Below are 22,834 nucleotides of genomic sequence, written 5' to 3'. Positions count from 1 at the left end.
AAGTTATTATCTTGTGAATAAATGTTAATATTGTATTATTTTACTGCATTATCCTTGATTCAGGTCTTTTATTATCATTATATTATTATTCATTTACTTCCATTTACTATTATTATTTATTCAGTACCGTATATATTTTGACATTTAACATATTATTTTACATTTATTTGGTTCCACATCACCTTTTTCTCGCTCATTTTATCTCCTTTTTATCTCTTTATTTCACTATCCTTGAGAACTGGTTTTATATAATTTATTATATATACCTATTCATTTTACTAGGTCTTTTTGGGATTTAGACCATTCCAGTTAACCTTGAAATAGTATACCCCAGTGAGCTACACATACCCTTTTCCTTCTCCAATATATCTAGTTTAAAATTAGAATTGAGGTCCTTAGAAGAGTCTCAGTATAAATTGGTTATGGGCTGGTATCACACTCCCGAGCTCTTGAATAGGCTGAATCCTGCTATACCCCTCCCCCTGTGCTGGCGTTGTGGGGTGGGACTTGGTACACTGTTACATATATTCTGGTCTTGTCCCCTTCTCAAGGAGTATTGGACTGCAGTCCAGAGGTTGCTGCGTGAGGTTTTCGCTATCCTGGTCCCCTTAGAACCCCTCATTTATCTCCTCCACCTCTCTCATCCATCTTTATCTAAGAAGCCTTTCAAACTCTTTCAACATATTGTCCTAGCTGCCAAGACCCTTATAGCCAAGTACTGGAAGAAAACTCTTTGGCTACCTCCTCACCTTTTTTGATAAGTTGTAGCCCAACAAAAGATAAACCTGACAGATCACTATTATGGTAGGTGGTGAAATGAGAGGATGAATAGGTGTTTTAAGCTGCTCTTGCGAATGTTGTAGATCTGTTCAGATATTCTGGTCTTTAGTTCTTTCTTTGTAAGACCATTGTGTTGTTTTTTGCACTGACACTGACACAGTAGTAAGGATATACCCCCTTAAAATTGTTTAATCTCCCATATAAAGTTATCGGTAGTGGACATAACCTGTGTAGTTTTTTTGGGTCATTTGGTGATTCTTACCCTAGAAAAATAATACTAGATTCTTGGCCACTAGGTGTCTTCTTTCACTGCAATTTGCTGCCCATTGTGTATTTAACCCCTTAAGGACCAAGCGTTTTTCTGTTTTTCACTTTCGTTTTTCCTCCTTACCTTTTAAAAATCATAACCCTTTCAATTTTGCACCTAAAAATCCATATGAGGGCTTATTTTTTGCGCCACCAATTCTACTTTGTAATGACATTAGTCATTTTACCCAAAAAATCTACGGCAAAATGGAAAAAAAATCATCGTGTGACAAAATTGAAGAAAAAACACCATTTTGTAAATTTTGGGGGCTTCCATTTTTACGCCGTAAATTTTTCAGTAAAAATGACACTTTATCTTTATTCTAGGTCCATATGATTAAAATGATACCCTACTTATATAGGTTGGATTTTGTCGTACTTTTGGAAAAAATCATAACTACATGCATGAAAATTAATAAATTTTAAATTGTCCTCTTCTGACCCCTGTAACTTTTTAATTTTTTCACATACAGGGTGGTATGAGGGCTCAATTTTTGAACCGTGAGCTGAAGTTTTAAATAGTACCATTTTTGTTTTGATATGATATTTTTTGATGACTTTTTATTCCTCTTTTTATGGTATGAAAAGTGACCAAAATACGCTATTTTGGACTTTTGAATTTATTTGCGCGTACACCATTGACTGTGTGGTTTATTTTATGATAAATTTTTATAGTTCGGACATTTAAGCACGTGGCGATACCATATATGTTTATTTATATTATGTTTATATATTTTTTATATGGAATTTGGGAAAAGGGGGGTGATTTAAACTTTTAGTAAGGAAGTTAATGTGTGTGTTTAAACTTTTTTTCCCCCCCACTTTTAGTCCCCTTAGGAGGAATCATTTGATTCCTCATACTGATCAATGGGGTTACATATCCCATTGATCTGTGTGCTCTGCGCTCGATTGATAAAGCCTGGCCCTGCCAGGCTTTATCATTCTGAGCACCGGAGCCGGCATTAAAGAAAGGGAAGCCCTCAGGCTACTACAGCAGTGTATCACTCCACTGGACCACCAGGGACGGGATACAGGAACCTTTAGATACCGCTGTCAACTTTGACAGCGGCGATCTAAAGGGTTAATAGCTGGCTGCGGCTATGTCGCCGCATGTCTGCTATTAACACCGGCCCCCAGCTACAGGAATCAGCTGGGGGCTGGCCGGTATGACACGGGCTCGAGTCGGGAGCACACGTCATACCCCGTTAACTGCCATTGGACAAGTATAGACGTCCATGGTTGTTATCGGGTTAATAACAGTCTCAGATAGACAGATAACATAACATGGGGTGTGTGGCTAAGCACGTGCTTTGTGCTTCAGAGATAAAGAGAGACTATGTCTGTAAATGTCCAGAAGAGATCTTAATATGCATCATAAATCAGCAACAGCAGTGCCTAGTGTAAAACTTTCTTTGCTTTTGTTGTTTATTTCCTTTCTGCTCATTTCTCCAGTAACTTCATAAATCATCCCCAGCATAGTGTCTGCCACTTCAATGCTCAGGGTAAGCTTTCCTTGCTGCCCTGCCTTTTTTTCATGTGTGCTCCCATACCACCTTATAGACACCTATAGGCGCACAAAAGTAAACCTCCAAACAAAAATATTTTTTTTGTAATAATGGTAAGTCTTTATGTACAAAAGAACATTTAAAAACACATACATGAAATCACACAAAAATGGAAAAACACATGGATACTGGGATGAAATGTTTAATATTATGATCAACTGTATGTCTGTTTAAAAATTGTGCTACAAGATATAGATGAAAGTAAAAGGTACAGTATTAAAGCATAAATATGCAAAAATTTCAAGGGCAAGCAGCTCCTGAGTGGAACGTTTCTACATAGAAAAGATATACTCAGATGATTTATAACACAGAACAGGCCAAGGACTCATATATAAGTAAAGTGCATTAATGTAACCAGAGAGTGCTTGCTAGATTGCAGCATCAGCCTAAAGACAGTTGTATGAGAATGGAAAGTGTAGCTACAGATCCATTTAGTTAGCAGGACTCATCCCAGTTCTACACCAGACCTCTGACGTGTTTTCCTGGGAGAGGCTTTATCCAGGAGTTGTGTGGGACTAGGGGAGCATGGCATTTATATCAGAAATAGCCAATAAAACAATACAACAATGCTTGAGTTCGATCGCCGTGTCCGGAACTGACGTGGAATATTCAGTATCAAGTGATGATACCAGCATCACATGATACTGCATCACAGCAGGACGGGATTGTCCAAAAGCGCACACCGTAAGGGGTTGGGCGCATGCTAGCATGTTAGGACCTACAGGACGATTATTTATGGCGAGACATGGGGGACGGGTCCCGCTTCACATGCTTGTGATTGGTGCCCCTACTAGGCCTCCTGACTCCTCTCCCACTACCCCTCTTTCATGCAAGCTTTGGGGTCACACACGTAAAGTGTTCGGGCTTACTGGCTTCACTAAATTTACACCACTGTGGCATAACCCAGGCTGCATGATTTTTTTCTCTTTTATAGATGCTGGTTTTTGGAAGAGGAAGACATTGTGTAGTCTGGAGCAACTGGTTTTTCAGGGGGTAGTCCGGTCCTTTTGGGGACTTGCAGGAGGAGTTTGCCTTGCCCCACTCTTCATTTTATAGGTATTTACAGCTCTGCCATGTTTATGAGATGCAGTGTAGGTCCCATTCGTTAGTAATTCACTTTAACAGAATTTTGGACCCAGTGGTCATGAAAAGGGAGTCAGCTGGGTTATCTCGTTGCTGTATGGAGAATTGTTGAGCTTTCACCATGAAAAATTCCCCTTAACTGTTTGTTGTAAATGGGAGAGAGCTGACCCCTTATTTATCTTTATCAGAATCTAATAGGCAGTCTTGGCTCTTTCTCCTGCATAGAGTGTATAAAACTCCCTTGTACTTACATAGGATCGTGGTTCGGTCTGATTCTGCCTGTCCACGGTGTGGTAGGTCTGGTGCACATGATGTGGGATTACTCCCTTTTAGATACTTACTGGCGGGAAGTGCTCGACCTTATCCGGAAGGTGTATGGGGTGACACTGTCTTTACTTCCTAAGGTACAGTCATGGCCGTAAATGTTGGCACCCCTGAAATTTTTCAAGAAAATGAATTATTTCTTATAGAAAAGGATTGCAGTAATACATGTTTTCCTATACACGTTTATTTCCTTTGTGTGTATTGGAACTAAACCAAAAAAGGGAGGAAAAAAGCAAATTGGACATAATGTCACACCAAACTCCAAAAATGGGCTGGACAAAATTATTGGCACCCTTAACTTAATATTTGGTTGCACACCCTTTGGAGAAAAAATAACTGAAATCAGTGGCTTTCTATAACCATCAATTAGCTTCTTACACCTCTCAGTCGGAATGTTGGACCACTCTTCCTTTACAAACTGCTCCAGTTCTCTCTTATTGGAAGGGCACCTTTTCCCAACAGCAATTTTAACATTTCTCCACAGGTGTTCAATGGGATTTAGATCTGGACTCATTGCTGGCCACTTCAGAACCCATTGCTTTTTTGCCATCAATTTCTGGGTGCTTTTTGATGTATGTTTGGAGTCATTGTCCTGCTGGAAGACCAAAGATCTTGGACGCAAACCCAGCTTTCTGACACTGGGCTGTACAGTGTGACCTAAAATCTGTTGGTAATCCTCAGATTTCTTGATGCCCTGCACACATTCAAGGCATCCAGTGCCAGATACAGCAACACAACCCCAAAACATTATTGAACCTCCACCATATTTCACTGAAGGTACTGTGTTCCTTTCTTTGTAGGCCTCATTTCATTTTCGATAAACAGTAGAATGATATGCTTTACCAAAAATCTTGGTCCCATCTATTCACAAAACTTTTTCCCAGAAGGAGCTTGGCTTACTCAAGTCCATTTTGGCAAAATGTAGTCTTGCTTTTTTTTTTATGTCTCTGTGTCAGCAGTGGGGTCCTCCTGGTTCTCCTTCAATAGCGTTTCATTTCATTTAAATGTTGATGGATAGTTCGTGCTGACACTTGCACCCTGAGCCTGCAGGACAGCTTGAATATCTTTGGAATTTGTTTGGGGCTGCTTATCCACCATCCGGATTATCCCGCGTTGACACCTTTCATCAATTTTTCTCTTCCATCCACGCCCAGGGAGTTTAGCTACAGTGCCATGGGTTGCAAACTTCTTGATAATGTTGTACACTGTGGACAAAGGCAAATCTAGATCTCTGGAGATGGACTTGTAAAATTGAGATTGTTGATATTTTCCACAATTGTGGTTCTCAAGTCCTCAGACAGTTATCTTCTCCTCTTTCTGTTGTCCATGCTTAGTGTGGCACACACAGAGACACAATGCAAAGACTAAGTGAACTTATCTCCTTTTTATCTGCTTTCAGGTGTGATTTTTATATTGCCCACATCTGTTACTCTCCCCAGGTGAGTTTAAAGGAGCATCACATGCTTAAAACAATCTTATTTTTCCACAATTTTGAATGCGTCCCAATAATTTTGTCCATCCCATTTTTGGAGTTTGGTGTGACATTATGTCCAATCTGCTTTTTTTCCAATATAGCAAAACATGTGTTACTGCAATCCTTTTCTGTGAGAAATCCTTCATTTTCTCGGAAAATTTCAGGGGTGCCAACATTTACCGCGAAGACTGTATGTCTGCTCGGTCTTATTGGTTGTGGACAGAAGCCATCCTTGGTTGAGATTGGCATACTGCGTGTTCTGTATCAGGCCCGGAAACGTTTTGCGCAATATTGGATTAGACCTACTCCTCCGGATGTGGCGGATTTGATTGCCCGGGTTAAGTTCATAGTTAGATTGGAGAAGGGGATCTTTATTTTAAACAAAAGGTGGAACAGAAGTTTGATGGTATTTGGGGCCCCTGGGTACGCAACGTTGACTCTACTGTGAGTGGGGCGTAAATGTTTATTTCTACTCTCTCTGTTCTTGGGTGAGTTGTGATGGTTATACGGTGAGGTTTGTCTGTGTGTGTGCTCCCTGTTTGATCTATGTCCTGGATGACTCCAGCTGTGGTGCCTTAAGTGCTTAAGTGTGTTTCCTGTTCTGGTACGGTATACTTCTGGGAGGCCTTGTCATGCACACTCATATCCCTTATCAGTATGTTTTGCTTAGTTGATTTAGGAGTGGGGGGTAGACATGGATTGTGTGTTTGAGGGTGCTGTTGGGGTAGGGTTTGGGTTGGCTCGGTTTTGGGTTGTTTGTATGTATGTTATAATTTTTGTGTTTAAATAAAAAAAAAAAACTTTAATAAAAATGATCTGATTTAATAAAAAAATAAACTAAACGCAGACCAGGCTTGTATACATTGGCAACAAATCAGTCTGCGCATGTCTGTGCACACGAGATGTAGGGAAATATTAGTCCCTGGAAACTTGGCCGAACAAAGAGAGGATTCCCCAAAATGGCCACTGCTGCTGATCATGTCTGCACGCATTAGATGAAAGTAAGGGGGATAAGCAGTCTCCACTAAAATGGCTAAAAAGAAACATGTTCCGGACAGAGGCAATTAACTCAGGAGACTTTGTTAAAGTGCTCAGGAAAGGGAAAGACAACAAGAGATATGACCATGTTAAAACGGGCATGTATGAAAGTATAGCGAGTGACATACGTATTATATTATATAGAATTCATATAAATATTTTCATGAATAAATATAATGAATATAGGTTCTTAGACACCCATTACAAATTGACTAGGTTAGGAAGGCACACCTTCTGCTGTAAAAATTCCAGAAACCTCTTCCTAATGCCATTATAACTTTACTTTTTTCAAACTATATGAAGGAAAAATCCCTTAGGCTATGTTTACACACTGATTTTGAGCCTCATTTCTTGGCCTTATTGTCCATTTTTCTGTTCACGTAGTCTTTTCAGATGTGTTTTGCCTCTGGTCTGTTCTTGAACAGCTTACAGCTCAAAATAAGGCCCATAATGGTGTGGGGAACATAGCCTTATTCTGGCTATGTTCCCCACACCATTCTGTATTATCTATAATCTTGAAAAGAGGTAAAATAAATGTAAAGGAATATATTGATTTATCTTAGCTGATTTATACCCAACATTAAAGGGCAAACTATGGGCTCCAGGTGTTGATTTGATAATAATATCTTTTTTCCTATATGTTTTCCAGAAAAAGAAAGGTGTCATCTTTACTGTCAGTCAAAAGAAACTGGAGATGTGGTGTATATGAAAAGACAAGCACATGATGGAACGCAATGCTCATATAAAGATTCTCATAATATCTGTGTACGAGGTGAATGCCTGGTAGGTAATAATTGTATATGGATTAAAACAGTATTCTAGCTACAGGCATTGGATATTGTTTGGTGTCACATGGATAGAAGTCCTAAAATTTGGGAAATTTTGGAGACACTTCTTTTCTCCATGTAGATAATAGTTATAAACACTGCCTGTGTTTTGCAAGAGATTTCAGAGCCCTACCATTATTAGCCACAAATGTTGAGATCCATGGTAGATAAAGGTTCAGTGGCATCAGTTTGGGTTATATCCTAAATAAGTGCAAATACTATATGGTTACATAGAGCATAGTTAACGAATATCTTAAAGGGCAGACTAAAAAGGGCATCATGCTAAAAGGACTCTTATAGGGAACCCAGAGGCACAGTGTTGAGGCAGTACAATATACCTTTTCAGACTACTGAATGGCTTGCTTGGTTTCAGGGGGCTCCCACAACAGAAACCAAGCAGACTGTGATGCTGAAGAACTGTGAGGAAGTAAACCAAGAGTGATGTACTATTAGCATGTGCAAAAGAGTTGCCTCTCTTCTTAAAGGGGTTGTGCGCTGCCCTGACTTTCGGAGCTCCGCTCACAACGTCCGGAAGTTCATTACTCCGAACGCTGTGTGCGGGCTTCCATGTTCGCAGCCGCCGGGCATGACGTCACGCCCGGCCCTCGCGACTTCTCGCCCGCCCCCTTGTGAAGTCATGCCCGCCCCCTCAACGAAAGTCTATGGGAAGGGAGGCGCGACCGCTGTCACGCCCCCTTCCCATAGACTTTGCTAGAGGGGGCGGGCATGACGTCACGAGGGGGCGGGCGAGATGTCACAAGGGGGCGGGTGAGGGGCCGGGCATGACGTCACGCCCGGCCGCGGCGAACACGGAAGCCTGCACACAGCGTTCGGAGTAATGAATTTCCGGACGCTGTGAGTGGAGCTCCGAAAATTAGGGCAGCGCACAACCCCTTTAAAGGGATATTCCAGGCCAGGATTACAGAGTAGAATTTCAATAGTTGTAGATTACACTAAACTGGGTAAGGTGATCACCACAGAGGAGGATAACATATTATTACAGAGAGATCTGGGGAAACTGGAGGCTTGGACACAGACATGGCAAATTAAATGTAATTGGAATAAATGTAAGGTTATGCACTTGGGCCGTAAAAACGAATAATAAAACATAATTACCGAAAAGGACTTGGGGGTATTTGTGGACAGTAAACTCAACTTTTCTGACCAGTGCCAGGCAGCTGCTGCAAATGATAACAAAATAATGGGTTGTATAAAAAAAAAAAGGCATTGTGGCTTGTGACAAGTAATTAATTTTGTCAGACCACACATGGCGTGTCCTAGTTGGGCACCTGTACATAAGAAAGACATACCTAAACTAGAGAGGGTCCAGAGAAGGCCGGGTTATTTAGTTTGGAGAAAAGACGTCTCAGAGGTACACAATGTACACATATATATTAATGGACAGTACAGATATCTTTCTTGTGATCTTTTTATACCAATGCCGGTAACCATGACAAGGGAGCATCCTCTTATATTGGATTTAATAAACACTGCTAAAGAAAATAAAGGGGACACTTAAACAACACAATGTAACTCAAAGTCAATCACACTTCTGTGAAATCACACTGTCCTCTCAGGAAGCAACACTGATTGACAATCCATTTCACATGCTGTTGTGCAAATGGAACAGACAACACCTGCAGACACCCCCAATAAAGTAGTGGTTCTGCAGGTGGTGACCACAGACCACTTCACAGTTCATATGCTTCCTGGCTGATGTTTTGGTCACTTTTGAATGCTGGCGGTGCTTTCACTCTAGTGGTAACATGAGAGGGAGTCTACAACCCACACAAGTGGCTCAGGTAGTGCAGCTTATCCAGGATGGCACATCAATGCGAGCCGTGGCAAGAAGGTTTGCTGTGTCTGTCAGCGTAGTGTCCAGAGCATGGAGGTGCTACCAGGAGACAGGCCAGTACATCAGGAGACGTGGAGGAGACTGTAGGAGGGCAACAACCCAGCAGCAGGACTGCTACCTCTGCCTTTATGCAAGGAGGAGCACTGCCAGAGCCTTGCAAAATGACCTCCAGCAGGCCACAAATGTGCATGTGTCCACTCATTTGTGCATGTTTCTGTGCCCAGAAACAGACTCCATAAGGGTGGTATGAGGGCCCGATGTCCACAGGTGGGGGTTGTGCTTGCAGCCCAACACCTTGCATGCATGCATCAAATAATAATTGTTTTGGACAGGAACAGGTATCCACTAGGTCCTGAAGGAGAGTTGCACTTCACTCATATAGAGGAAAGAAGATTTCACCATCATCACAGATGGGGATTATTTACCATAAGGGCAGCGAGACTATGGAACATGATGTCTGACTCAATGGCAAAGTTCAAGGAGGGCCTGAATGTTTTTCTAGAAAAATATATTATTACAAATTATATTACTAGGTTTCTGGGAATATATACGGAGATTTATTAAAACCTTTGTAGAGGAAATGTTGACCAGTTGCCCGTAACAACCAATCAGATCGCTTCTTTCATTTTTGAAAAGGCCTCTGAAAAATGAAAGAAGAGATCTGATCTCAGCTTTTCCTCTACACAGGGTTTTGATAAATCTTCCCCATAATGTTTATCTGGGGATTTATTATGATTGCCATATTTGGAGTTGGAAAGCTATTTTTCCTCTGTTATGGGGCAATTGGCATAAGCATATTAAGGGTTTTTGCCTCCCTCTAAATCAGGGGTCTCAAACTGGTGGCCCTCCAGATGTTGCAAAACTTTAAAGGAAAACTGTCATATGTTTTCTCCCGCACTATCCACAGGTACCGATGAATAGTGCGGGAGACGCTGAACATTTTGAGTCCTACCTTGTCCTGATGCACTGCGCTGTTCGCCCATTATGGCAGTTTTTCTGTATATTTTCAAATTAGCTGCTAACTGGCACGGGCGGGGTTACTGCCTTCATCTGGCACTGTGACGTAACCGCCGCCCGGCCCGCAGAACCGCCCGGCTAATGAATATTCATACGATGTCTTTCACTCTCTTTCTCATCCCGGATGAGTTCCGTGTGCAGGGTTTCCTACTATACCCGGAAGCAGTCTTTACATGCGCAGTATCGTCCGGGACACGGCCAGGATGAGAAGGAGAATGTAAGACATTATATGAATATTCATTAGCCAGGCGGTGTTGCGGTTACGTCACAGTGCCAGATGAAGGCAGTAACCAGGTGTCAGTTAGCAGATAATTTGAATATATCAAAAAACTGCTATAACGGGCGACCGGTGCAGCGCATCCGGGCAATGTTCAGCGTCTCCCGCACTATTCATTGGTACCTGTGGATTGTGCGGGAGAAAATATATCACAGTTTTCCTTTAACTCCCAGCAAATGGTTGTCTGGGCATGTCCAGGCATGCTGGTTGAAGTTTTGCAACATCTGGAGGGCCGCCAGTTTGAGACCTTTTCTCTAAATCAACACAGGGTTTTAGGTAGAACTTGGACTCTATTCTTATTTTCAACCTTATAAGCTATGAAACAAGGGAACTCCAACAATGTAAGACCCCCCCTTTAAAAGACCAGAATATGAGAAGACACATGATAACCAGGAAAAATATTTGAAGAGCATTTCCTCAAGTTAAGGGCACAAAATACGTTTTCTTGCATGATATATTTCCTTTAAGTAACCTACCTGGGGTTTAAAGGATAGAATCTGTCTTCATATAACTTCCAATAGAGTTTACAAAATAAAGTGTACAAAATAAAGGCATATATGTTGCATAAATAAGGCTTGCAGACACCTGTGCACAAGTTACTGAAAAATCCCCATGCAGCTTTTGAGGCGCAGAGACTGCTGCAGTAAATCTGCCATGTGGGAAGCCTCTTTATGCATTAGTGCCCAAAAATGAAGATATAAGTAGGTAGTAGGTCCTCACTGGTGTGGTAGTCGGTGCCCGTGGACAACGAGATATATATGTAGTAGTAATGAATCCTGGCACTGGTAGGTTCTTGATGCAATTTCTCATGCAAAGTGAATGCAGCACGCGTTTTAGCTCAATAGCCTTTTTCAACTGCATAGTACTCAAGTTCCAACACCGCATTTATACATCATCAATATAATAATAATATTAATATAATAATATAGAATAATATCAACATTTACATTTTACAATAACTGCGCAATCTCATATTTGCGGTTTCAGTCGCGAGGTTCCAAAGTCCATAACCTGTGGATCCAGTAAGTCTCCTTCCATATCAACAGTTTTTTTTATATCACCTCCCTGTCTCGGGGGGAATGACTTAATTTATTATTTGAAATTTCACCTGTGCCACTGAGTGGCCCTTTTCCTTAAAATGAAATGGAATAGGTAAAAGGGTATTAGCACATCTGATATTAGATTTATGCCTATTGATGCGGTCTCACACATGCTGGGTAGTCTTCCCAATGTACAGGAGACCACACAGGCATTTGATTACATAAATTACATTTTTTGAATGACGTGAAATATCCTTTAATCGGATAGCTTATCCCTGAATAAGGGTGCTGGACCTTATCACCTCTTATAATATTGTTACACTGCACAGTCTAAACATGGAAAACTCCCACATTCCTGGAGGTAAGGTAGGTTTGTCGGACCGTCTTCTTCGTGCCCACTCCTGCTCTGAGTAGTTGATCCCTCAGATTAGGACAACGTTTGTTACAGATCATAGGTGGACTGGGGAATTTCTCAATCTGAGGATATGATTTAGTCAAGATATGCCAGTGGCTCTTGACTATTGCATCAGTTTTATAACTCAAAGGATGGTATGTCCTAATGAAGGGGATATGTGTTTGTCTCGCACTACTCCTTGTCTCTACCGATCTCTGATTCTGTTGTAAGAATCTATTAGGGTAATCTCTTTGTTGTAATTTGGTGTGGGGTTGCTTTAATCTTTCCACTCGCTTTCTTGACTCTGTAACAATACGGGAAATTCTTTGTTTCTGTAAAAAAAAGAATAGATTTCTATACATTTAAAAAATGTATACTATGTCAAATGTGTCTGTTCCTAAGCCAAGTGCCCTTCAACAAAGAGATTTGAACGAAAGAAAATTATACAGTTACATGGAACCTGTCAGTGGTTTCCTTCTGCCTAAACCACAGGCAGAATGGAACAGAGAGAGACTTAGTTGATACAACTAACCATTGGGTAATAACCCCTTGGAACTGGGTAACAAATCATTGGGGATTACCCTGGGGGTTGCTCCACCAGGCTTAATTGGCAGGTCATTTCCTGTGTGTATAGGGGGAGATTTATCAATCAAGGCTGGCATAATTGATTGTATTACAGGTAACTAATAGTTCTAGTTCATGCACAAATATTTTAACTTTAGCTCTCTCATAAGAAATGCATTCATGCAGGGCCGTTTGAAGGAATTTGGGGGCCCCAAGCAAAATGGACATGGAGCCCTTTGATGTTCACGCACGTCACGTTCTAGGGCCGGCGTCAGGACATAGTAACGCCGTCCCTTGAATTCTGGGAGCGCAACGTGAGCGAACGTCGATACGACGCACATTAGGTGCAGCAGAGTTCCCCCCACATTAGGTGCAGCATAGTTCTCCCCACATTAGGTTGGCAGTGTTCCCCACATTAGGCAGGCAGTGTTCCCCCTTAGTAGGCAGGCAGTGTTCCCCCTTAGTAGGCAGGCATTGTTCCCCCCACATTAGGTGCAGCAGTGTTCCCTACCCATACCCCATGTCCAGACCCCCCCCCACCCCAGGGCCATTTTTTTGGGTGGGGGTCTGACTGCTGAGACCCCCACCGATCACCTCGGTTGAAGTGGTTCTCCAGCTGTTGAATAGCTTAACCCCTTAAGGACTCAGGGTTTTTCAGTTTTTGCACTTTCGTTTTTTCCTCCTTACCTTTTAAAAATCATAACCCTTGCATGGCGAAACGGAAAACAAAATCATTGTGCGACAAAATCGAAGAAAACACGCCATTTTGTAACTTTTGGGGGCTTCCGTTTCTACGCAGTGCATATTTCGGTAAAAATGACACCTTATCATTATTCTGTAGGTCCATACGGTTAAAATGATACCCTACTTATATAGGTTGGATATTGTCGTACTTCTGGAAAAAATCATAACTACATGCAGGAAAATTTATATGTTTAAAAATGTCATCTTCTGACCCCTATAACTTTTTAATTTTTCCACGTACAGGGCGGTATGAGGGCTCATTTTTTGCGCCGTGATCTGAAGTTTTTATCAGTACCATTTTTGTTTTGATCAGACTTTTTGATCACTTTTTATTCATTTTTTAATGTTATAAAAAGTGACCAAAAATGCGCTTTTTTTGACTTTGGAATTTTTTTGCGCGTACGCCATTGACCGTGAGGTTTAATTAATGATATATTTTTATAGTTTGGACATTTACGCACGCGGCGATACCACATATGTTTATTTATTTATTTTTTTTACACTGTTTTATTTTTTTTATGGGAAAAGGGGGGTGATTCAAACTTTTATTAGGGAAGGGGTTAAATTACCTTTATTAACACTTTTTTTAAACTTTTTTTTAGACTGATCTTTTACACAGATCACAGGCATGTATTAACACGCCTGTGATCAGTGTTATCGGCGCTTGACTGCTCCTGCCTGGATCTCAGGCACGGAGCAGTCATTCGCCGATCGGACACCGAGGAGGCAGGTAAGGGCCCTCCCGGTGTCCTGCAAGCTGTTCGGGACGCCGCGATTTCACCGCGGCGGTCCCGAACAGCCCGACTGAGCAGCCGGGTCACTTTCACTTTAGAAGCGGCGGTCAGCTTTGACCGCCGCTTCTAAAGGGTTAATACCGCACATCGTCGCGATGTGTGGTATTAGCCGCGGGTCCCGGCCGTTGATGAGTGCGATCCCGCTTCATATCGCGGGAGCCGGTGCAGGACGTAAATATACGTCCTGCGTCGTTAAGGGGTTAAACTCTCATCATGTCTGGAGAGCCTCAGGCATTATGGGAGTTGTAGTTTTGTAACAGCTGGAGAGACACAGATTGGACACAGTTTTACTCATCATCACTGCAAAACTTACAAGTGACTACAGCTCTGATGGGTCAGTCAGGAGAACACACAATGATATCAGTGACCTGAGTGACGTCTTCTGACTTGAGTGATATCTTCTCTGTTATCTTTTCTTCTTCATCTGGTCCAGAGAACCAGGTCTTCCTCCAGCTCCATCTTCTCTGCAGAGTCTGACATCCAGACATCGTTGGCTCCTCTCTGTCAGCAGATCTTCATCCTCTGCATGAAGACAGTAATCATTATAACCTTGCCAGAAAGTGTACCCTAAATAAAATACTGCCCCACACTGTACCCTGAATATAATACTGCAATACACTGTACCCTGAATATAATACTGCCCCACACTGTACCCTGAATATAATACTGCCCCACACTGTACCCACTAAATATAATCCTGCCCCACACTGTACCCTGAATATAATGCTGCCACACACTGTACGATGAATATATTACTGCCACACACTGTACCCACTAAATATAATACTGCAATACACTGTACCCACTAAATATAATACTGCCACACACTGTACCCTGAATATAATACTGCCACACACTGTACCCACTGAATATAATACTGCCACACACTGTACCCTGAATATAATACTGCCACACACTGTATCCACTGAATATAATACTGCCACACACTGTAACCTGAATATAATACTGCCACATGCTGTACCCACTAAATGTAATGCTGCCACACACTGTACCCTGAATATAATGCTGCCACACACTGTACCCTGAATATAATGCTGCTCCACACTGTATCCACTGAATACAATACTGCCACACATGCATACACATCATATATACATATACACCCCTCTTATCCTCTGTGTCCTCATCACCCCCATAACCCCCGCCAAACCTCTCCTCATCATTACTATAACTCCCCCCCCCCCCACCTCTCCTCATCACTACTATAACCAGGGGGGGTTATGGGGTGGTGATGAGGAGAGGTGCAGGGGGGGGGCACCTCTCATCACCCCCATAACACCCCTCCCTGCACCTCTTATCACCCCCATAACACCCCTGCACCTCTTATCACCCCCATAACACCCCCCTGCACCTCATGTAATCTCCTTACTACTGGGGTGATACACTGTAACACACCTCCTCCTCATGTAATTCCCTTACTACTGGGGTGATACACTGTAACAAACCTCCTCATGTAATCTCCTTGCTACTGGGTTGACAAATTATAACAAACCTCCTCCTAATGTAATCCCCTTACTACTGGGGTGACACACAGTAGTGAGGCCAGGGAAGGTTTTTTTTGGATAGGGCGGCTGCCAGCACAGTGGTGCTCCTGTATACCTGGAGCGCTGCACCATGTGTTTGGGAAGGTGTTGTTAAGCAGGGCAGGACCTGAGTAAGGAGTGCTGCGCTCCTTACTAGCCCAGGTGGGGTTGTGGGGGGTTCTTGCACACAGTTACCTTTCATGCAGCGGACGGATCGGCGCCCCCTGGTGGCTTCCTATCTTGCCTAGAGGTGGCAACGGCCCTGCACAGGGCCATGTTTACAGTGTTTGCTTCCCTAGACATTCAGCCAGGATACACCCTAATAGGGTGATTTCTCATGCATCAGAATTTTTTATGCAGATCTATCATAAAAACACAACAAAATCGCATGGTGAAATCAATCACAAATCCACAACATAGTAAGCATGCTGTGGTCATGAGTATACAGTGCATGGTAGTCAGGCAATGATGAGGGGGCAAAATAAGTTTGGAAATAGGGCTCACTTCATGAATTTAGCATATTCATAAATAACAGGGGCAAGTAACTGAACTGCACACTATTTCATATGCCACTTGGTCTAACAGTACAATGGATGTTTCACCTAAATATAATGAGCCCATACGAAGTGCAGCATATTGTGGTGGCAGATTTGCTGTAAGTGTCACAAATATGAATTTTTTTTTTTTTTAAATAATCAGGAAACATTTGCACCATTACTGCTCTATTTTCTTAATGTTTTGATGTGTTCTTTCAAAAAAACGGTGAATGTCCTAATGTGCAGCAACTAGGCAAGTGAGTTATACTTGGCTGTAACAACTGATGATGAATGGACTTATTTTCTGTAGCCTAAGTGCATTTTGAGTGTTGTGTTTATTTTTTACACAGAAAGTTGGTTGCGACAAAGTGATTGGATCAACAAAAAAAGAAGACAAGTGTGGCTTATGTGGTGGTGATAATTCACACTGTAAAATTATCAAAGGAACATTTACAAGAACACCCAAGAAACAAGGTAGACTACATGTAATATTGTTATGCTATAAATGCACATCTACTAATGTATGGTTCATATAATATAAATATTATATTGAAATATAAGATATGCATTTACCAACTACTTAGAACCTAAGGTGGATATTCTGATTTTTTGCCAGTAAAAAATTAATACTACAGAAATTGCATCACAACAGCATACAAAGCACAAATTTCTGGCATTTCATGGGCTTTTTAGTAAGCCACAAAGTGTCACATAAAGCCTTAAAGGGGTACTCCACCCCTAGACATCTTATCCCCTATCCAAAGAATAGGGGATAAGATGTCTGATTGCGGGGGTCCCGCCACTGGGACTGTTAATGCTCCGGAAGCGCTGGAGGGTCTGGCTCCCGACCACGGGAACGGAAGACCGTGATGTCACGACTCCGCCCCCATGTGACGTCACGCCCCGCCCCCTCAATGCAAGTTTTACAAATCTGTTTAACTTTTCGGTCTCATTTCGGATGGGACCTCTCTCATTTCACTCACCTCTCACTCATCCAGCATGTCACCCAATCAGAGGCCATTTGCCCAGCAGAGGTGAGTGAAATGAGTGTAAGGGTTTCATATGAATTGAAGCCTGCTCCGCGTGGTGGATGGGAGACATGTTTTGATCAAAAAGTGTGCTGGGAGCCTCCATTTTTTGACCAAGAGTCCTTCTTTTTTGTATACTCTGTATTTGCCACAGCAGCGTGCAATCGTGTTAGTAGTCGGGTAGTTGTGCTGGCTATTTTTCTTTTTACTTTAACAGTGTGGCCTCACATACTTCACAGACCTGCAACAACACCTATGCCCTACTCCGGCAGGCAGGGGGGGTGTAAGACTAAGGTCTTCCCTATCTACCTATCACCACCAGTCCCCCATCAGCCGTACAGGGTACTATAAAACATGCCAAATTAAGATGTTCTTTCAACCCATGGGGTGCACAGGAGTCCAACTTATGGATTCACCGGCATTCTTTCTGGAGGAGGATTCGGTCAAGATCACCTCCTCTAGCAGTGGGGTACACCCGTTCAGTGCCCCTAAACCTGATGCAGCCTAGGTTGCTTTCATGATAGTTATTTATATGTATGCATTCGGGGGCTTCCTACGATTGCAAATGCCGCCTAGATGTTCTAGAACACAACTGCGTAGTTCCCTGAGGGGTTGATAATGCATTGTTAAATCTGGGTGTGAGGACATGGTCTGTCCCTAAACCTTCTCCTCAAATCTGCCACCTGTGTCTAAATGACTAAAATAAAAACATAATGGTTGACAACTAGTGTTGAGCGGCATAGGCCATATTCGAATTCGCGAATATTCGTCATATATTCGCGAATATTCGTATATTCGTTACATTCTCGTTTTATTTTCCCATATGCGAAACTTCGCGTATGCGAAAATTGACATGTGGAAATTAGCATATACAAAATTCGCATATGTGAAAATTAGCATATGCTAATATTCGCATATGCGAATTTTCGCACGACAGTCTCACACAGTAGTATTACAGCCTTCTTTACACCACACAAGCTGGAAGCAGAGAGGGGTGATCACTGTGATGTGTACTGTGAAGAAAGAAAAAAAAAAAAAAAAGAATATTCGTAATTACGAATATATAGCGCTATATTCGCGAAATTCGCGAATTCGCGAATATGCGATATTCGCGAATAATCGAATTGCGAATATTCGCGAGCAACACTATTGACAACTAATAAACTTAAAAATAGCATTTAAGATAATACAAACAGGGGTCAACTTTACAAATAGCTTAATAAAATCTGTAAGTAATAAAAACAGAAAATAATCACAGCGAAAAGCAGGAGGCTAAAAAAAAGAAAAACTAAAATGTTTTATATATAAATAGAAAAAAAAAAACGGAGACACTTTGGAGTGGCAGGACGCAAGCCCAAGTTTAATCATATGATCCAGGGAAAATTAAACAGTCATTTTAAGCAAAGCTCCAGGACCAGATGTATTACACCCAAGGGTTCTTAGAAAGCTCAGTTCAGTAATTTATGTACACTTGTCCATAATATTTAGAGATTCTGTGATATATGGTATTTATTGTGCCTAGGGACTAATGCAAGGCAGATGAGGTGCAAATCTTCAAAAAGGGTTCTAGGTTTTCCCCAGGCAACTATAGACCCGTAAGCTGTATGTTCATTGTGGAAAAAACTATTTAAGGGGCTCATAAGGGACTTCATTCCTATTTTGCTAAAATTATCTGACATCTTATCCCCTTATCCTTTGGATATGGGATAAGATGTTTAGGGGCAGAGTACCCCTTTAAGGTCACAAGCACGATAACTCTGTGTATTGGGCTAAATGCGAGTGAAAAAGCTGTCCATTTCCCTTTTTAAAGTGTTTTCTTGGACACAGATAATTAATGATACAATTAATAGATATTTGAATCTCTGTATTCAGTTTGAAATTGTAGGGCATGTAAAGTTATACAGTTTTTTCAGTCTACGCATGCACTCCATGGAAAGACACAGTTCATAGATAGCCAGCACGGCACTGCTTCCCTTTCTAAGTATGGAACAGTAAAGAAATAGCAGATTTGGACTTGAAATGCTGAAGGTGGTGCTCTGATAAACAATAGTGCAGGAAGACGTCTTGAAAGAGCAGAAGAAAAAATCGGCAACTCACCGCAACCAGCTGAATGAATTCTTCCTCCGGCCGAGGCCGGAGGAAGCACGATCACCCTGCGAAACGGAGCTTGGTCGCCATCCTGTGTCCCCCCACTACCCTCTTCCCATGTAACATATTAGTGAGTATGTAATAAAAAGAATTCATTCATTCAGCTGGTTGCGGTGAGTTGCCGATTTTTCACATGACCAGGGACTCCACATCACTAGGTCGTGGAGTCACAGACCTTGGATATGTAAATTGAGCTGGTAAGGCCCCACCTCTAGCGAGCAATTCACTGAATTTAGCAGAGGATTTTCTGGGGGACATATCTCAGGACCTACTGGATGGATTTTAGTACAGTAACCCCTCGTTGGACTCCTGTTGACCCACATTATAACCTAATATATTGGGTTTAGTGTGGGTGAACAGGCTGACAGTTTTCCTTTGTGTCAATCACCTAGAAAGAGCCCTCCTTGCTGAGATCAGGAAGAGAGAGGAGGCTTGGCTCTACTCTAAGCTGAAAAAGGCAGATAAGAAAATCCATTTATTAAAAAATATCTATGAACATTTTTTTTTTTAATTATCCATAGCACATCTCATATGGGCCTGCAACAACTGAATCTATTATGTTGCTGCTGTGAACCAAAATCAAAAAGCCATCATTTTACATGTCTAATTAATATACTTTGATAGTAGTTTGATCTTTAAACATATGTTTTTAATATTTTTTCTAACAGGTTACATTAGAATATTTGAAATTCCAGCTGGAGCACGGCATTTACTTGTTCAGGAAACAGAATCATCTGCTCACCATCTTGGTAAGTATCAGTGCAGGAGTACAGAGCAGACCTACCGTATATTATGAAATGTTATACTGTAGACTCTACCTATAGGCACAAAGGATAGATGTACATATACATATAGAAATATGCTATTTTGCAGACACCTTTCTTCCAGGTCACTTTATTCAGGCTTTATTCAAATCACTTAATTGGTCACTCTCATTAAAACTAATTTTTGCTATTGCACTCCTTATGGTAAATAAAAATATTTCTAATATACTTTGTTTTCGAAAAAAAATGAAGTTTTCTATGTTTTATTTGTGCTTAAAAAAGCTCAAGCGCACATTTTCCCCCATATCATACACAGAATTTGGACCGAAGCCCAAACACAGGAAGTGCAGCTTAGAGTGCTGAGGAGGGTGTGTCCAACCAACAGCATATGGCAGTTAAGTGTGAGAGGAGCTATGATTGGATGAGGCTGGACACCCCCCCCCCCCCCCCTCAGCACTCCAGGCTGCACTTCCTGTGTTTAGGCTTTGGGCCAAAGTCTGTGTATGAGATGGGGGAAAATGTGCTCTTGAGCTTTTTTAAGCACAAATAAAACATAGAAAACTTCATTTTTTTTAAACAAAGTTTATTAGAAATATTTTTTATTTAACATAAGAAGTGCAGTAGCAAATTTTTTTTAATGAGTTACCATTTAATGCTTTCTATCATGAATATATGTTGATATACTACCAAAGGTTATATTCAAATTTATATTGTATCATAGTCATTTTGGTTTATTTGTGGTATAGAAAAGTGTAGAATACTATGTGTTTCTATCCTACAAAAAAATGCATACTAGTGTAAAGCTGACTGAAGTAGATCACGGTTAGTCTATCGAAGCCCATGGCTTTGCCATGGTTTCGAGGCAGTTTCCATTAAAATTGCCTTTAAACCCTTTAAGGACTTTTTTACTTTTGCTCTTTAGTTTTTTCCTCCTCATCTTCTAAATATCGTAACTCCTTTAATTATCTACAGACCTATATAACAATTTTGCTTTGAAATCCCATTAATCAATTCAACACAAAATCGATGGCAAAACCTAAAGACAATTATTTGTGGGACAACAAAAAAATAAACTTTTTTGTAATTTTGGGGGGCTTACGTTTCCAAATGACACACAAGGGGAGATTTATCAATCAGCCTGAACCCCTAATTGTCAGTTTTTTCCTGTCCTGTAACAACCAATCACAGCTCAACTTTCATATCTTAATGAGCTCTTGTAAAGTGAAAGTTGAGCTGTGATTGGTTGCTATGGAAAAAACAAACAATTAGGGTTTCAGGCTGATTGCTAAATATGGGTCACAGTCTTAATTCTGTAGGTCCATACAATTAAAATGATACTTAACTTAGATAGGTTTGATTTTGTTTCACTTTTTTAAAAATAATTATAAAAAACTTTCTTGTACGAAAATTAGTATGTTTAACCCCTTAAGGACAATGGACGTACTCCTACGCCCCCGTTTCCGAGTCCTTAAGGACCGAGGATGTAGGAGTACGTCCTGTCCATCCCTGGCCCCCCGCCGCTAGCCGGAGGGGAGCCGGTGCCCGATGCCTGCTGAAATCGTTCAGCAGGCATCGCGGCATATCGCCCAGGGGGGTCATTATGCCCCCCCATGTCGGCGATGGCCGCAGATCGCTGGACAATTCAGTCCAGCGATCTGCGGCGATTCCGGGTCAATCGGGTCTCCAGTGACCCGGTGACCCGGAATTACTGGCTGATCGGGGCCGTCAGAAACGGCCCCGAACAGCCAGAGCCTGCAGGGGTGAGGTGGCACTGATGCCACCTCACGATCGCCCTGATTCGTCGGCCGGATTCCCGGCCGACCAATCAGGGCGCTTGCTGCGGGTGTCACTCCCGCATCCGCTCCGCCCCTCTTCCGGAGGACGTGAGCGGGTGCGGGACGTGCACCCCTGGTGCTGGGGACCCCGATCCCCGACGTTAATGTTGGGATCGGGGCCCCAGGAGCGACAACGGCGGCGGCGGGACTGACCTGTGCGGCGATCAAGCAGCAGCAGGAGGTGAGTGACAGCCTCCTGCTGTTGCTTAGCAACAGCTCCCAGCATGCAAAAAGGGCATGCTGGGAGCTGTAGTTATGCAACAGGAGGAGGCAGACCACCACAACTCCCAGCATGCACTTATGGGCATGCTGGGACTTATGGTTTTGCAACAGCTGGAGGCACATTCTTTCTATGGAAAAGTGTACCTTCAGCTGTTGTGTAACTACAACTCCCAGCTTGCACAAACAGCTAAAGTGCATGCTGGGAGTTGTAGTGGTGCATCTGCTGGTTGCATAACTACAACTCCCAGCATGCCCGTTGGCTGTCGGTGACTGCTGAGAGTTGTAGTTTTGCAACAGCTGAAGGCACACTGAGTTAAGTAGCAAACCAGTGTGTCTCCAGCTGTTGCATAACTACAATCCCCAGCCAAAGTAGTATGCCTCCCGCTGTTGCATAACTACAACACCCAGCATGCCCTTCCGCTGTCCGTACATGCTGGGGGTTGTAGCTTTTGCAACAGCTGAAGGCACACTGGTTGCAAAACACTGAGTTTGTTGCCAAACTCGGTGTTTCACAACCAGTGTGCCTCCAGCTGTTGCAAAACTACAACTCCCAGCATGCACTGATAGACCGTACATGCTGGGAGTTGTAGTTTTGCAACAGCTGGATGTCCCCCCCCCCCCCCCCCCCAATGTGAATGTACAGGGTACACTCACATAGGCGGAGGATTACAGCAA

General features: G+C 42.2%; 1 protein-coding gene across 1 annotated transcript in view; it reads left to right on the top strand.

Moving 5' to 3' along the window:
• LOC130267183 (A disintegrin and metalloproteinase with thrombospondin motifs 2-like) overlaps positions 1–22,834 on the top strand; it is a 761,535-nt gene that overhangs the window by 563,932 nt on the left and 174,769 nt on the right. Inside the window, 3 exon segments of the mRNA XM_056516542.1 lie at positions 7,220–7,353; positions 16,513–16,636; positions 20,007–20,087. Of these exon segments, the coding sequence (XP_056372517.1) occupies positions 7,220–7,353; positions 16,513–16,636; positions 20,007–20,087 (339 nt within the window).

This window comes from Hyla sarda, chromosome 4 (genome assembly GCF_029499605.1).
Source record: "Hyla sarda isolate aHylSar1 chromosome 4, aHylSar1.hap1, whole genome shotgun sequence".
In the NCBI taxonomy this organism is placed as follows: Eukaryota; Metazoa; Chordata; class Amphibia; order Anura; family Hylidae; genus Hyla; species Hyla sarda.
This window is presented reverse-complemented; position numbering and strand designations above follow the sequence as displayed.